General features: G+C 33.8%; 1 protein-coding gene across 2 annotated transcripts; it reads left to right on the top strand.

The window, feature by feature from the left end:
• Positions 1-303: 303 nt before the first annotated feature.
• Positions 304-16952, top strand: LOC129742002 (lachesin-like). 2 transcript variants are annotated; one of them, XR_008736501.1, is made up of 6 exons: positions 304-852; positions 10009-10259; positions 10611-11134; positions 11199-11338; positions 16081-16199; positions 16292-16952. XR_008736501.1 is itself a non-coding variant. In XM_055733849.1 (5 exons), exons 1-5 carry the CDS (start codon positions 798-800, stop codon positions 16405-16407), a joined length of 1086 nt encoding a protein of 361 aa, XP_055589824.1. In that variant the 5' UTR covers positions 304-797; the 3' UTR covers positions 16408-16952. The 2 variants fall into 2 exon arrangements, 1 of the variants encoding a protein (XP_055589824.1); XM_055733849.1 differs by lacking the exon at positions 16081-16199.
• Positions 16953-17152: the final 200 nt, after the last annotated feature.

Genomic DNA, 17152 nt, shown 5'->3' with positions numbered 1-17152 from the left:
CTTATGAAGGTCAAAATGTATGTTAAGTTATAATAGCATCTCTTCACTGGAATCTTTCTTACAATACTTTCCACAGCACAAAACTTCCCAAACTCCCACGCCACATTCTTCCTTTTGATGAATGTTGTAGTTTTGCCGGCTATCACACACAATTTGTAAACATTCTCCCGTTGCAGCTCAACATAAATAAAAACGAGAGAAGTCTCGTGTTCCTTCGCCAGGCAGGCAAACAAAATCCAACAGCCAGAGAGAGCATCTTCTACCAAACAGAACAGGCAGGCAGCATCCTAGGCGCATCCCAACATTTCAGCATCAGTTCTCCGCCGGTCGTCGTCGTCTACGCAGCATAATTAGAAGCAGCATCGGGACGCCCCGAATCGGTATACACGTGTGTGTATGTGACTGTGTGTGTGTGTGTGTGTACATTTCAGGGGTATCAGCATCCTAGTGAACCGGATCATCATTTAAAAAAAAATCCTGGGAGGGGTTGGCTGGATGGTGTGATTAAAAATTTTGAGACAGAACAAACCGGAGATTCCCATTCCAGCGGCCACAAAAACCATTCGGGAGGAACTGCCGGGTGCGCCTGTGTGTAGGTTAAAAATTTACGCGGCGGGAGGTCCAGCGACGCCTTTGCTTGAAAAGCATCGGCAACATAGTTTTGTGGCTATCCTGATACATGGTGTGAAATTCTGTTAGAAATTTCCTTTGAAGCTTGAAGTGACGGAAAAAAAAGTTTACCTCAAAAAAAGAAAAACGTCAGGACCAAAAGCAGGAAAAAAAAATACCAAAAAACCATGGATTACCGACCGATTCTGATAATCTGCCTGCTGACGGTGACGCTGAACTTCTGTAAGTGTGTTTTTTTTCGAACAATTCATTCAAACAAAAATCAACAACAACTTAACGAAATTTGAGGAATCAAAGGAAGTGATAAGGACGGCGGCACACTTCACTGGAAGCAATTGCTTTCCTTTTTGCACCGGCGAATTAATTGTGCGGCATCATCGGTCGTTGATACGAAACAGCTACCCCGGGGGTTATCCGGCCAATGAAGAGAGTACCCAGTAGTAGCTTCTAGTTTATTTTTTCTTCGCGGTTTGAAATGACTTTTTTTTCGTTTACTCTACTGAGCACACGCAGCGGATGCTGCGTGGTATGGTTTATTGAAAACGAGATTTAATTTTTTTTTTCAATGAAGGATGTTTCATCACACATTTTATAAAGATCAACTTATACAGTGCTAGAAATTCCCATAACGCACACATATTTTCGAAGTTTATTTCCACCTGGAATTTAATATCCAGGAAAAAGTTTGCAATGTTCTAAAAGATTTTTTTTTATCATTTCCCACACGAAAAAGTTATATTAAAAATATTTATTCCAACATGTTAATCGTAGTAGAGTAGAATATGAATCTCTTAAGGACAAATTTTTAAAGCAAAAGTAGATTCTCAATTTTTCAGTTTTCCAAAATGTATGTCATGGATACACTTGATCCCTCGAGTCCAAAGAGATTCTTCTGAAGGGATGATGATCATTACTTAGCACGAAATTATTTTTATTTATCTAGAAACTTATGTTCATCCAGAATTTTACTGATTAAAATGACTCAAAAGCGCTTTTATGTGAAAATAAGATAATTGCGCCTTTAAGTATGCAATAAATATGGGGTAGTAGACCAACTTTTAGAATTCTTTTTGTCTGACACTTAAAAACTGTGAAATGAAAACTAACATTTCCCAAAAAAAATCAATGGAACTTTTATCTTTAGATTTTGCATGATTTTTGCAAAAGCTTAGGGCATGTCTCCTTTAATAAAAGATCAGGTCTCCTTTAACTTTCCAAATATCACATTTTTTTCAATCCCACAAAAATGATATGGGTTCATGTATCGATCTAACTTTTACTGCATATAGACTTGAAATTACACGCTATCATAAATGCAAACGACGGCGATCTGCTTGTTTTCCGAAAAGATATGAAGAAAATAAGAAAAAGGAATTAAGTATTCTCATTCTCTACTACGCTTAGTTTGACAGTTATGAAAGATCGAATGTATTCAAAACTGACGAAAGTTTAAATAACCACTCCCCATATAATAGGGCTGTTGGAACTGCCTCATGCAACATGCCTTAATAGTTATTCATTTCAAATCATTACTATCGCAAAAAAAAAGCTTGAATGTTTCCAGTTTTTTCGATGCTTTAAAAATTCATGAGATATCTTGAAGGCTTCATTTGAAAGGAAAACTTTGATGGAAATATATTGAACATTTAGTAAAAAAGTTAAACGATTGAGTTAAGGATTCAAATAAGAATTATTTTCAATTCTTGTAAGCTCGATACATTCGATTTTTTTTTTATGTTTAAATCTTTGTTTTTGAAGTATCAACAATATAAATAATGTTAAACAACCAACCATTAAAATATATTTCTAACAGAATTTTGCTGAACCTTAAAATTAAGAACAAGTTATTTTTTCAAAAAAAATAATTAATAATTAATTTCGTTTTTAAAATGCTGTCAAAAAAGTCTAAATTTAAATTAAGATTTTTCAAAGAAAAAATCTTGAAAATGAATTATTTTACGATAGTGGTTTTCTCCAGTTTTGTGTTTTTTAAGGCAATTTCGAATTTAATTCCGAATCTGAATTCTGCATTTTTAAGCTGAAAAAAGTTCTGAATTCCAAATTTGAAATCCGATTTCTGAATCTAAATTTCAAACAACAATTCCCAATTATTTTTGTTCAAAAAGGTTGTTTTATATCGGAATCCTTAATCAGAAATCTCTCATTTGAGTTTTGAATCTTAAATTTTCTATATGAATTCTCTCAACAATTTCTTCAATTGTTTATTCGTCATCTTTATGAGAATAGTAAATTTTTATGAAAATACCGAATTATGAAACTGATCTTTGAATACTGGATCACCATTATATTCATTTTTAAATTTTTAGAATTCTGCATAACATAAAGAGTAAAAATGTCAAAACCAAATCTTAAAAATGCTTTGTTATTTTAAATATGTTCTTTTAATATTCCGGAATGATGAAATTCGAACATGGAAAATGAACCTTATTTTAGTTTGAGATGCAAAACCAAGATTCGAATCAGAAGTTAACCCCAATGATTAACCGAACTGATAATCAAGAATAATAAACTGGATACAGAATCCACAACATGATTATATGCAACAAGTTTTGATTTTTATAAAAATATTGGGACCAGAATATCTATAAAGATTCAAACCTAAGCTTATCAGAATTTTTTCCACACTCATTCGGTCGGGGCATTTTCGGGATGTTTCATTTAAAAACCTTGGAAAATCCGGGCATTCGATTTCAAAGTTTACAATCCTAAATCTGGCAATATCCAGGCAAATTTGAGAATTTTTCAATTAAAATCAAGAAGAACAAAACAATTTGCAAAAAAAATTCTCGGCCGCAAAACACATAATTTTCATTCGAGGAGCAAACTGCTCACACGGTTTGCAATGGATAAATTTTTGTGAATTTACGATTATATTTTGAAAATTTCATTGTATTCATGTTTTCCAGATAAAAATTGATCGAATCAAAGAGAAATAATTTCGCTTCTGGGGGTCGTGTTCGAAAAATGTCACCGTCTCGAATGGGTTAATTTTAGGATCAAATTTTAAAATGCAACTCAGCTAACTTCAACTCACGACCCAGTGATAAGTTAAGAAATTCCTACATAGTCAGCTCCGCGACACTAATTGATTTACCTTGACTTTCTCTGAAAAACTCACAGAAGTCTACCTTTATGATTTTGTTTAACAAAAATCCTTAACGTTTAATAACACTAATTTTTTTTCAAAAATTGCATAGCCAATTCTTTTTGCACATCGTTCCAGAAATAACTGAAATAATTCAACTTATAGAATAATTAAACGAGATATAACTGTTAATTGTCGAATTGTTGTTGTTTTTTGCCAACCCTGCCTTTAGAAGGGTTAGATATTTCATCACTTTAATTTTATTGAAGATCACATTTTGCTCCCAAAATCAAGCTTGAATAGTTGTTACTCTTACTTGTGATTACTCTTACTAAGATTTACATTATGCGCAAAAAATAATTTAGAAAAATGTTTCTTTTTTTTTGGATTTTCGCTTTTTATAGTAACAAAAAAAGGTTTTTTTTGTTAATTTTGGGATAAATACATTTTCAAAAGCATTTTCATTTGTTTAGAAAAAATTTTCTATTGAAAAATCTTTAATTCAAAATCTAAACCCGATCGAGACCACTTTTTTGATACTGTCACTGCTGTGGTTTTAATTTGTATCCGATATCAATTAAAGTTCACGTTTTTGCGCTTACTAATTCTTATTATAATTTAGGAATATATTTCATAAAAAAGTGCATCGAAAAAGCGAGTGTACATCTCATATTCTTTCGTATAATCTTTAATGAATATCACCTTGAAAGGAGGGTGCTTTGTCGAACATTTCATGAGAGCACGGAACGTTAAAATTTGAAAAATTTCAGTTCAATATAAAATAGCAGCATAAGGAAGAATGACCTGAATTGGTTAAATTCCTATAAAAAAAATACTAGAACTAACTATAAATTCATTGATTTTCTGAACACATTCCATGAAAATAAAATTAAAATCACACATGATGATATGATAAGCAAACACTAAAGAGCACAAGCTTATTTCATTTGATTTTTTTTTAAATAAGTTGTTGAAAAGTAGCCATTAATTGAAATTTGATTTGATCATTTGTTAAAATGAATAGCTAGCGTAAACAATGTTTTCAACGATGAGATACAGACTTCAAGAACACCCTTGTGAAAGGAAATTTTAAAGAAATTCCCCGCCAAATGCTGAAAAATCCAATAGCACGATCTAAAGCTTGAGAGTTTAAAAATAAGACTTCATAATACGGAGTTAACGTAAACGCTATACTCCAGATCAAGGCCGTGGGGCCTAATTTCATCGATAGTTCACCCATATCTTTCTTGTCAACAATCTGACGAACTTTGCTTTTTTGTTTTGAACATAGTATTAGTTTGTTTAAGGGGGGGGTAGGGTCTAACACTTTCAAAAAAATCGATTTTTTTATTTTTTTTATTTTCTTATTGTAAAACATTTCAAGAATGTTGTGTCAAATTTTCAAGTCAATTGAAGCAAAACTGTAGAAGTTATAGGCCTTTATCTCCTCCTATCTAATACTGCAAGAAAGCAAGAGCAGAAACTTCAAACGCGTTTTTCTCGAAAGCACATTTTTAAAGTCCGTGGACATCGTCATTTGAAAACTACTTATCCGATTCTTTTCAAATTTGGAACATATTTTCTACATATAAAATACCAGACCCCAACGTTTTTGTTTTTTGATTTTTTTACTTTGGGGAGATTTTAGAGGTGAAAAATGGCGGATTTTTAAGTGAAAAATCGTAGTTTTTACTTCAAACAGCCACAAAAATTTCATAAAAATATTTTTAAGTTAAATAAAAACGTTGGGGTCCAGAAAAACATCTAATAAAAATATTTTGCTCTGATTTTTTGACTTCAGATGATTCTGTGCTGAGATACAGTGTCCACCGCAAATCCTGTTTTCTAAAAGGCATCCTCGAAAATGCTTCGTCACCGGCTCATTTTTCAATATTTTTCTACGAAAAAATTACTAAATGTTCTTTTAACCATGCTTTGTATAATGCAAAAAATTTGAATACATTTGTTTGAACGATAGCTCTAGAAAAAAATCGTGAAAATGGTGTTTTTTTTATACCCGTTAGACCCTACCCCCCCCTTAAGAAAGTTTTAAATTTGAAAAAAAAACTTATTCTTTGCTCAACTCAAATAAGCTAAATCTTTCTAACCTATGCCCAAATTCAAAGATTTTAACCATCAATGCAAATAAAATAAACAAATAAAAAAACTGCAATTTTAAAAATACTAAATAATAAAAAAAATGAATTCTCAGCAATTTTTTAAGGGAACTTAAATGTTTCTATATCAGCGCATATGTTTTTCATTCCATATCATCTTCATAATTACAATCCTTCGGATGATTTGAAAAAAAAAACCAGGATTTTTTATTAAACAAAACTAGCCAAATTAACTAAAATCTTTCATTATGTTACTGTTTTCAGCTGAATAGTTAAAAACATTCAGATTTTGGTTAACAATTTGAAGTTTGATATTGAGCTAAAAATAAAAATTATAATACGGCTATTTATTGGAGTTTGAATTTCTAAACTAAACTGTCATCTTGATAATTTTATCGTAACTGAATTCTGAATTGTGAACCTGAATTCATAGCTTGAGTTATGTATCTGTTTCTAAATGTCAATATGATATCTGAAATGAACAAAAAATAACGATTTCTGAATTCAGATTTTCGAATATAAGCCAAAAATTTTGAGAGCCCGCGATCATAATTTTTTTTATTCTGATGTTTTTTGTTTTTATCTGTATTCATCATTTCAGAATTATTTATCCTTAATCCGACTTGCGAATCTAAATTTAAATATAAATTTCGAATGATGAATCAGATTTAGGGGTTATCATCTTGAAGATTTGGTTTGTTTTAAATCTGCATAAGAATTGAGTTAAAAAAATATTAAATCTTAGTTTGAAACAAAAACTTATGGTTTCATTTTATTTTATATTCGGAAACTTATCATTTAAATATTTAAAATGCATATATTTCGAAAATAATTAATCAACAAAAAGAAATGCAAATTTTATCGCAGCTCTTCATTTTATCTCTTAACGATAATTTCCTATTTTCTATTGCTGATTAAACTGGATACTCAGAAAAATGAAAACGGAAATACAATTTTTATATTGATAATATGTACTCTTTGGAATGAGTTCAAACTAACTGAAAATCAAATGTTCAGTTTTCGAGGTTTTGGCCTCAGGTCGGAGTCAAATGTTTAATATTCTGGCCTAAGGACATTCTTCTTGAGCCACTCAACAGACTTCCGGAAGTAATTCGGGTTGCTGGCTTTGCTCGCCATCCGACTGGTGATTGACTTCCTCGTCTCGTAACTGGCGGATGCGGACATCAGGTACGATGTTTTGCTCCAGCGGTGAAGGTACAACAAGATCCTTCTTTAGCTGCAAATCTTGTCCTTGCGATGCCGGAACTACCGGAAGAATTAATTGTCCATGGACTTACCTGGCACATAGTCGCTTCAACATTTTCGCTCATATTTTATCATTTTTTTCGCTGTTGCTGCAAATCTACACGCTTACGCACAAATACCTTATTCTTAGCTTCAGTCTAGCTAGCTGGACAATTTTTTTTCACCAATCATGAAAGTACAGTAAAATCAATGATATTAAGAGTTTAATATCAGAAATGAATCATACAATTGATATTGAGGGGGATTGGCATCTCTGCCCTGTGTTGATGGCGTTACTTCCCACAAGAGGAAGAAAAAAAGGTTGATTTTACGGTGAATTTATTGTTTTTCGTTGAGTTTTATTTGTTGGAGCTATTTTTGAAGATATTGTGTTCAGAAGAGTTGTGAAGTTCCAGTGAAAAGTGTTATCTGTGAAGCGCAATTTATGTTTTAATATTTGTATGATTTGTTTTCTTTGTGAGAAGCGAAAATGGCCGCAGTTCGAAAAGCCTTTAGAAAAGTAGCTAGTAATTGTTTGATATAAGATGGCGCTGTTAGGCCTTTTTTCTCAAGAAATTTTCTTCCCGAGATGGCGCTGTTATGGGTTTCCGAAAACTCATCAATTTCAAATGGAGATGGCGCATCTACAGCGCTTTTGAAGAAAGCTCAATATTTTTGTGCTGCCAGTTCATGAAAATTTGATGATCCTTATGGCTTTTTGATGACGACGAGTTGTGTATTTTCACCCGATACCGTTCCCCACAGAAGTTAAGGAAAGTCTTACAACTGGATACTAAGATAAGTATTTATTTTTCATTTCAATTCAAACTCGAACCACATTATTAATAATTGCTTAAAATATGTGAATCTGACAGATTAAATTTTCTTGCTACGATTTTGAGAGATATTAAGTTCGGCAGTTAGTTGTTAGAAGTGAATTGTTAGGTACGTAGGACGCCTACCCGCCGTGAAATCGAAGGCTTGTACAGCGTTCGATGATGGATAATTTTTCCGCGTTTTATTTCGTACGTACATTGCAAAGCCGCGTTTGGACATGTTTTCTCGTGGTTTACAGCGCGCGATAAAAGTGTTTTGTACGTGTATGATGATTTCAATATAAAAAATTCCAATTTATTTCTCTTCTTCTCCCCGTTTGCATAATGCGTTAGAACGTTTTTACTCGTGATAAAATTCGGTGAATTGCACCGGTGCTAAATGTGTATGCCAATGCCACGTTAGGATGTTTTGCTCTTCTCGTTATAAGCGCGCGGTAAAATTCGGTGAGTTGCACCGGTACATTGTACGAGTATGACAATGCCACGTTAGGACGTTCTTTCTCTAAAAAAAAACGCGATGTACTTGATAGTGTGCGACGCGACGATTTTTAACTTTGCTTTGATCACATCCCTTTCCAAAGGGAATCCAGATCTTATTTACCTTCCCCACTAACAAACCACCCTTCCTGTGACGACCGTGGAGATTTAGAGGTGTATTCGGTCTCTAGTAGCAACGGAAGTCGAACTAACAATCCTTCCCTTTCCCCGATGAACCGTAAGGACGTGGCCGGCGCCGTTATTGACCATATAAGATAAGGAACCTTCGAAACGTGCACACAGAAAATGGTAAGCTAATCCTAAGCTCCATTTATTTGGATCTATGTGCAATTTTGATGGTTCTTGTCAATCACGGAGTAGCAACTACTGAAATGTACGGTTTATCTAAGCTCTCAAGCTAAGCTCAAGAAATGAATCATACAATTGATATTGAACCTATCATATTTACAGTTGAATCATCTATACAATTACAGTTGAATCTATCATTAGTTAAATGTGAGAGCTCAACCAGAAATTTATAGTTGAATTTATTATATTCATAGTTGAAGTTCATACAATTGTTCTTGAATCTATCATATTTACAGTTGAATCTTTTATGTTTATAGTTGATTGCGTAAGATTAATCACAACTTTGTAGTTGAATCTATTATATTTATAGTTAAATGCTTAAAATCAATCATACAATTGTAGTTGAATCTATCATGTTTACAGTTGAATTAATCATACCATTACTGTTGAATCCATTCTATTCATTGTTGATTGCGTAAAGCCAATCACAAGTTTGTAGAAGATTCTATTATATTTATGGTTGAATGCGAAAAATCAATTTGTACACTTTGATGATTGACTAGCTGAAATAATTGAAGCAACAGTCGCCTTTTTCCGTGAATTGAATCCGCCTATTCCGCTAAAATGAAAGTCGTTTTATTTTTTTAATCAAATACGATTGTGCCCTTTTGAAAATTGGGTCCTTCAAAAGTTGATTCGTAACTTTTTATCGCCGCAACAGGTGGAACTGTTTTTTTTCAATTTTTATCGGCTTGTTGAAATGAAAGTGTTTTAAACTTTTATTCAGGTATCTAGTTTTTTTCCCTTAGTTTAGCTTGTACATCTGTTCATCTGTGCTACTATTATTTAACACTTAATTTAATGAATTTTTATTTTTCCTTAAAAACCATTATTTACAGTTGGAAATGATGAGTACATCAAGATAATAAATTAAAATAAAATACGATTTTTCATTTCTTCCATACATTACTTGTTGCAAATTTGTTAACTTATGAAACGAAGGGTGAAGTAAAAGTTTTAGCATATTACGTTCATTCAAAAAAAATCTTTACCTAAAACTTTGTTATTGCATTACTTTTATAACTATTACGTGTAAACTAAGAGACATAGTAGGACTAGATAAAATAAAGATAATTTACCAGCAATAACTGTGTTGTGTATTCTCACAAAAGGCCCCAGTCGATAAAGTGTTAATAATATTGACACTATCCTGATATTCTTCTGATTGTTGGTGAAAATTGTTATTTATATATCCTGATTATCAACCCGACTTATTTTACTCTCCCAGGTTCCGGCCAGGTACAGACGCCCACCATCACCGCCATCAGCCCGGAGCAGATCAAGGACATCGGCGACACGGTGACGCTGGAATGCGACATCAGCAACGTGGGCAAGTTCACGGTCGGCTGGCAGAAAACGAACCGGGAACGGTCCCAGAACGTGAACACCATCTCGTTGGGGGGCACTTTGGCCGTCTTCGAGGAACGGTTTACCCTGGGCAATGACAAGGAGAACGACACCATGAAGTACAAACTGACAGTAGGTTTATTTGTTTTAATTTTTGTTTGTTGAAGAAATGGTAACAATACACTCCATCCTGTTCATCGGAAAGGGCAAGAGCCTTCCATCAATTATGCATTTTAATAACTTCATTATAGCTGACCAGCATTCCCTCTTTTGTGTGCATTCGCAAACACGCATGTTCAAGTTCGTCTCGAATTCAATTCGGAATAAATCCCCATGGGATTAATATTGTTACCATTGGACGCAGTTCTAATTATCGCAACCCTTTTCTTTTGGATGCTGTCGGATGAAGGACGAGATTGCACCCCAACCATAGCCTGAAATTTGTGATTCGATTCCCATTCCCCTTTCGGTTCTATTTCGCAGATCAGCGACATCGTCAACACCGATGCCGGTCTGTACGAGTGCCAGATTCAGGTGAACAGCACCAACAAAGTGACGGCCACGGTCGAGTTGCAGGTTCGGCATCCTCCGATTCTGCAGGAGAACCTCATCGCCACGACGGTGACCAAGGCCGAGGGTGAGGACGCGAAGCTGACCTGCGCAGCCGAAGGCTATCCTCGGCCGAGCATCACCTGGAAGCGCGAGTACAGTGCCATCTTGCCGATCGGAGGTCAAACGTACAGCGGACCCGAACTGGTGCTCGGCTCGCTGGCCAAGGAAGATCGTGGAACGTACTACTGTATTGCCGATAACGGAGTCGGCAAACCGGACACCAAGACGATCAATCTGGAGGTGGAATTTGCGCCGGTCATTTCCGTCCCGAGGCCGAAGGTGGCCCAGGCTACCGAGTACGACATCGAGCTGGAGTGTATCGTGCAGGCTTTCCCGTCGCCTTCGGTTGCCTGGTACAAAAATGGCCACCAGATCCATAGCGGGGGATCGTATTCGTAAGATTACCGGAACTTTTCGTAAAAGAATGGTTGGATTAAAGGTTTTTGAATTTTATTTTAGAATCTCGCAAACTGGCCAACCGAACGACGTGACGACTTCGGTGTTCAAAATCCACTCGGTCGAGAGTTCGCACTACGGTGATTATACCTGCAAGGCTTCGAACAAGGTTGGACACGCCGAGTCCCGAGTCAATTTGTACGGTAAGTTCACAAAACGTGGCATGGTACTCCTAATATTTAAAGGTTTTTGTAGTGTTCAGTAGTGAATTACAATATTTAACTTTTAAAATTTGAAAATTTATGTCAAAATTTTCAATTTTGTTTAATTTTAAAATCTTTCAAACTATAAAAGAAATTCAAGACTCAATTCAAGTATTGAAGCAAGACGTATAACAGACGTTCAGAAGCACATGTGTAAGAAATTCCTAAATAAGAAGTAGTGCTTTAACGTTTTCTAAATTGTCAATCTTACTTTCATTACGTTGTAGCATTTGACTCCTTTGTAAATAATGAATCAGTGTCCTTTGCTTTTCACATACTGTTCACATACATGCTGTTCACATTTGTGATTTTCGAATTTTTTAGAAAATAAATTTAAAATAAATCAAATCCTGTTGAGGACATTTCTTACAATAAAACACGAATTTTCCATTAAACATAACTTGCAATTTTAACTGAAGTTCTATCTGATAATTGTGATTTTCAGTCATATAAACATTAAAAATTTCAAGTCTTCGAAACTTTTGCGATTCGAATCCCTCAACAAAATAGTCAACTTCATATTTTTATCTTGATTGTATAACTCATTTACGAGCTGAATCTGGACCTGAGTTTTGAATACTTATTCTATCTCTAAAATCTGAATTCAAAATTTAACCTTTGAATCCGATTTTTAATACGATTTCTTAATCAAAATGCCAGATCAGATTTTAAATTTGAGCCAAGATGTGTTTCATTTTTTTTTCTTTTATATTTAATTTTTATTTTCAAGCTTTGGATTTCAATTTAAATTCATTATTTTATTATCATTATTTATTTCTAATAGTCTTGTAAATCCCCTTTTACATGTACATTTCGAATTACGAATTTTTCATTTCTGAATCGCTGTTTTGGAGCTGTGAAATCTGCATAAGAACTAAGTTCAAGAACTTAGAATCTGATTATGAAACAAAAACTGAGGATGCTTCCTAATTCCCTTTTTGTCATTTGTCATTTTCGAAAAATAATTATTTAAAAAAAATTGAAACAGCATATGCGTTCCGTAAAACATGAAACAAATTTCAGGTGAAATTGTAACGTATATAGATGAGAGAGTAAAATATAAGTTTTTCAATAGAACAGATCATCCATATGCATCCAAATACAAAATGAATATTTCATGATAATTGAATGAATGATGGAAAACAAAAGTACCTAATTATTTCGAATATCGAAATCTGAATTTAAGGCGACATTTTGGGTTCAATGACTTATGATGGATGTGAGAAGTCAATCAAGCTAAGCTAAGAACAGATCATCCATAAGCATTCAATGCACAAAAGGTTCTGCATAAAAAGTCCTCTCTTTTATTACTTTAAATCCAGAGAGAAATAACCCATAGATTTAGCTCTACACATGATGAATCTAGAATGGTGGTCTCACATGCCAAATCGCATGTTCAGCCATATTGAAAAAAGTTTTGACAGCTAGCTGAAGTGTTTACGGAAAAGAGGGTCCAGGGATGGTTTCCCCAAATGATAACCAACAGATCCGGATTACTCGATTGGATCTTCTTGAGCAGCGATGGCAACAGACGGAGGTCCTCCTGATGCAGCTTTTTCATCTCGGTGAAGATCGGATGTTTCTGCATGAGGGCCAGCCGCTTCTCGGACGATGAGATGTAACGCCTTCCCATGTTACCATCCGATTCGATGACTTTCTGCTGCTTCTAGACAGCTCTTGGAAGAAAAAATTGTTGAATATGCATCGTTTATAGGTCCAACGTCTTCCAGCTTTGCTTACCAGCCCGGAACTCAGCCGGTAGTTTTTTTTCGATTCTATGAATTATATTTGCAAAAACCAAGGCGAAATCTTTGTCTTAGCAATATTTTGATGATTGGCAAAACTTCGTGTTTTACACAAAATCAGAGCACCTGGCATCCCAGCCAGCCAGCAGCCAGCCAAACAGCCAGCTGTCAAATTTCGGCTGCGTTTCGCCCCCTCGTCCGCATCCAACCCTCGTCTAATTTTGCCAAAGTGAGACCACCATATTTAGATTCATCATGGCTCTACCCATTTCTCAGACGCTCGGATATTTGACCCTATAAAATTAGCGTACCTAGCTTTAACTATTTTTAAACTGAAAGCATTCTCAGAATGGACAAACCCGAGGATCCCGAATGGATCGAGAAATTACGACAGAAAGGATTGAGAAAATTTCAACCGGGATTTCATATCACCTTTTTAAATCGAATTTTTAATGATGGTTCGAACTCAAAATCAAGAACCCTGAACTGGATACAGATTCCGAAATATGAAATAAAAAGAATTACAGTTTTGATTTTGATAGTATGGACCCAGAATTTTCGGAATGTGTTTAATTTCATTCAAAATTTAATATTCAGAATTGAATTTCAATCAACAAGTGTTAAAATTTTGGCATCATTTGGCAAATCATCAAAATTTTATTGATATTAAAAAAAATTTGAGTGAAGAAAACAATACCTTGCTTGCTTTTCCTGGACTCTCATGGGGGAGTTTAACCGACCCTACCCTTAAGATTAGATTGTGAAGCCAAGCTTGGACATTCGAAGAGGTGATCCTAAAACTTGTCCAGTTTTTTTTTTGTAGTGCATCAAAGTTGCCACAATCACAGAAAAATGTATAAATTTTATAGAATTTAGAGCTTAGAACTATACATTTTAACAGAATTCACTGATTAAAATTTGAGAACCAAAGTTATAGAGATTTGTATGACTTCTCTATGAAATCAATAAATGATACATTTCTGAGCTTTGGTATTAATTCAAAGAAAGGGGATTTTTTTTCTCAAAAACACAGAACTGTAGTTCATCAGCTTTTGTAACCTTTGAACCTTGCTAATCGTGTAGATATGCATGTATTTCAACAGAATTAACTGAAGATTGTATGGTCTTGGAAGAATACTGGGAACACTTCATTTTGCGAACCCAGGTTTTTTTTTCATTTCATTTTGTTTTAGCTCAAGTAGGTAGCGTTGAAACTGGGAAAAATTACTCCGTATGCTTTGACATAAGTCGCATGGAACTTTCCGCATGGCAATTCCAAGGCTTCCATTCAAATTTCATCGAGTTTATGGACTCCAGATCTACCATCTGTTGTTGGACTTAATTTAACTATGGAAAACCAAATGACTTCATCTCAACGTTTGTACTTTCAATATGAAAAAAATCTTTTCCATCTGTGGCATTGGGAAAAAATTGGTTCCAAAATCTGTACTTACGACGTATGTACATATTAAGACTCGGAACGATTACCAAAAAAAAAAAAATTTTTTCACAGTGCACGTGTTTTTTTCCTATATAAGTGCTACATAGAATGCTACATACAATCCCAAATCAAAATCAATCACTGATTTCAAACTGTGAAGGCTGTGGAACTTTTTAACGTAAGCTTTTACAAACAGTTAAAACTTATTTAAGTTAAAAATTTCTTTAAATTTGCTCAATACTCTGATATTTTAGCGCAGAAACTCTGTCTAGCGTTTCAATCAGAAGTCAAAATAACTGGTGATGTTCGTGAAAATTTATCATTGATTTGCCAGAAATACATATTCGCCAATCTATCAAGTCCGTTCGAGTGCTCATGATTTTTCACATTTGACAATAACAGACATTATTTGAATTATTTTTTTCTTTTGACTATGGGATAAAAATGTCAAATGTCAGAACATCAATCTAGCTGTACGAAATTAATAGCGCCCAGGAATGAAGAGATAGAAATTTGATGTCTTCAGCAACATTATTCAGTTTTAAAGGTATTCTGGTATATAAATTTGTGACAAGGGGTCTATCGATAGCAAGATAAAATACGCTCCTTCTTAAATAAACACTAAGATGTTAAAGTTTTTACTTATTTTAAGAACCGCCAAACGATGCCAAATGAAATGATTTAAAAGTATTTTACTGATGCTTGGGGAATTATTTCATTTTAAGATTGTATCATGAGTTGTGACTGATTTTTCAATATCCTATCAAGAAGTTCTGAATTTCATAATTTTATATCTTTTAAGTATGACATCGTTCTTACGGATTAAGCATGCCCCACATAAGTTAATAAAATTAGTAAGAACAACTTAAAGTTTGTTCAATCTCATGTTCCAAATTAAGGAAAGTTTGGCTATAAGTTTTTCCCATAAAATTAATAACTGTTTATAAATTGCATAATTTCATAACGATTTTAAAAGAGCACTTGATTTACGGTTCTATAAAAATATTTCTGCATTGCAACTGATATAAATCCAGTTAGGATAATATTCTTAATGATTCAAAATCTGTTAATCTAAAAGAAAATTTTTCAAATTATCATTTAATGAACGAAATTCATGCTCCCCAGTTTGTAAAAAGCATTTGCTGTAATCGGAAAACGTTTTCGTTCAGAAATATTATTATGACTAGAAAGTTTGTGAGTTTTATGAAGCTTAGATGAATTCATTGAATCACATATTTTTTACAATGGTTCTCAAGGGAAATGACCAGTTGTTTCTCTTTTTCAACCAATATGTAACTTTCGAAGCTTTTATTTAAGTAAATATGTGACTTTTGGTTGCTTGGTACATTCCTGTGAGTGTTTATTGTTTAATCTTTTTATATCATTGTGTCCTTTCTTGACTACACTACTAAATCAAAAAATTTTTGTTAAATTTATATTTAATTTTGATTTTAAATTCTTTTAACTATTATTTATTTATTTATTTTATTTTTTAGAATCGATTATCCCGGTTACTTACTGAGTGTACTTTAGTTGCTTGTCGATGTTGGTTTTGCCACCTTAGCAAATTTTTGTTATCTTTTTAATTTCTTCTATTCCAATGGTTTTCATCAAGGTATGTTAATTTTAAAAATATTTTAGTCAATGCATTGCATTTCTATGTTACATAATCTAACTTAATCTAATCTAATTTAATTTTTTTCTCAGAACAACGCGTCCCGAACATCAACTATTCCGGTTTGAAATGGTCCAGCTCCGGTCGGGTTCTGGCTAGCCATCTCGGTATTCTGCTGATAACGGCAATGCTGGCCACGCTCTTGTGAATAAGAAAGCGATCTTAACCAGCCCAAACCTCCGGTTGGAACTTCATCTGGCAACACTGGTGTTAAACTTGGCTCATAAAACCATTCAACCAAAATCTACCAAACAAAACATTTAGAAACAACAAAGTGCAAATTATACACCGTTTTTAGAAGTGAACCTGGAACTCATCCCACTGGGAGCAGATTTTAACTCAGACGCAGAAAAAAACCCACCACAAATAGATAAACATATCCATTTAAATTTTTCTCTTAAAGTTTAGATTTCCCTATTATTTGTTTAGATAAATCGAAAAGATTCTACTTCCAATTTAGAGAAAAAAAAAGCGTTTCGAATCAACCATGTACAAAATCTCGTGTTCTACTAAATGAAAGCGGCAAAAACACAACAAGTGCGACATATTCAACAAAACGTAAACAAAAAACTTTTAAAATAACAGAACAAAAAAAAACAACAGATAAACAATTTACCTGCGCAATTTACTCGTTAGCTTGTAAGTGGACAACTTTCCGAAAATCGTGTGAAATATATAAGGCTGATAACTGGAGCAGTTCTGGGTTGATTTTTTTTTAAGTTGAGAAATCATTACGAATGAGTAAAACGCTTTTGGGGATTCAAACCATTTTGGGTTCGTTTTTCAATGTTTTTTTATATTTTTTTTTCTCCAAAGAAACTTTGATACTTGAGACGGGATTTCGAAAAAAACTCTTACACTCAAAATCTTGACATGAAAATCATAATCGATCG

Source organism: Uranotaenia lowii, chromosome 1, assembly GCF_029784155.1.
Source record: "Uranotaenia lowii strain MFRU-FL chromosome 1, ASM2978415v1, whole genome shotgun sequence".
NCBI lineage: Eukaryota > Metazoa > Arthropoda > Insecta > Diptera > Culicidae > Uranotaenia > Uranotaenia lowii.
Note: the sequence above shows the minus strand (reverse complement) of the source record. Positions and strands in the feature narration are given on the sequence as shown.

Coding starts and splice junctions, on each gene's coding strand:
- LOC129742002 (XM_055733849.1), top strand. CDS start 798: ATGGATTACCGACCGATTCTGATAATCTGCCTGCTGACGGTGACGCTG. Junction 853..10,008: donor GACGGTGACGCTGAACTTCT/GTAAGTGTGTTT, acceptor TTACTCTCCCAG/GTTCCGGCCAGGTACAGACG. Junction 10,260..10,610: donor CCATGAAGTACAAACTGACA/GTAGGTTTATTT, acceptor TCTATTTCGCAG/ATCAGCGACATCGTCAACAC.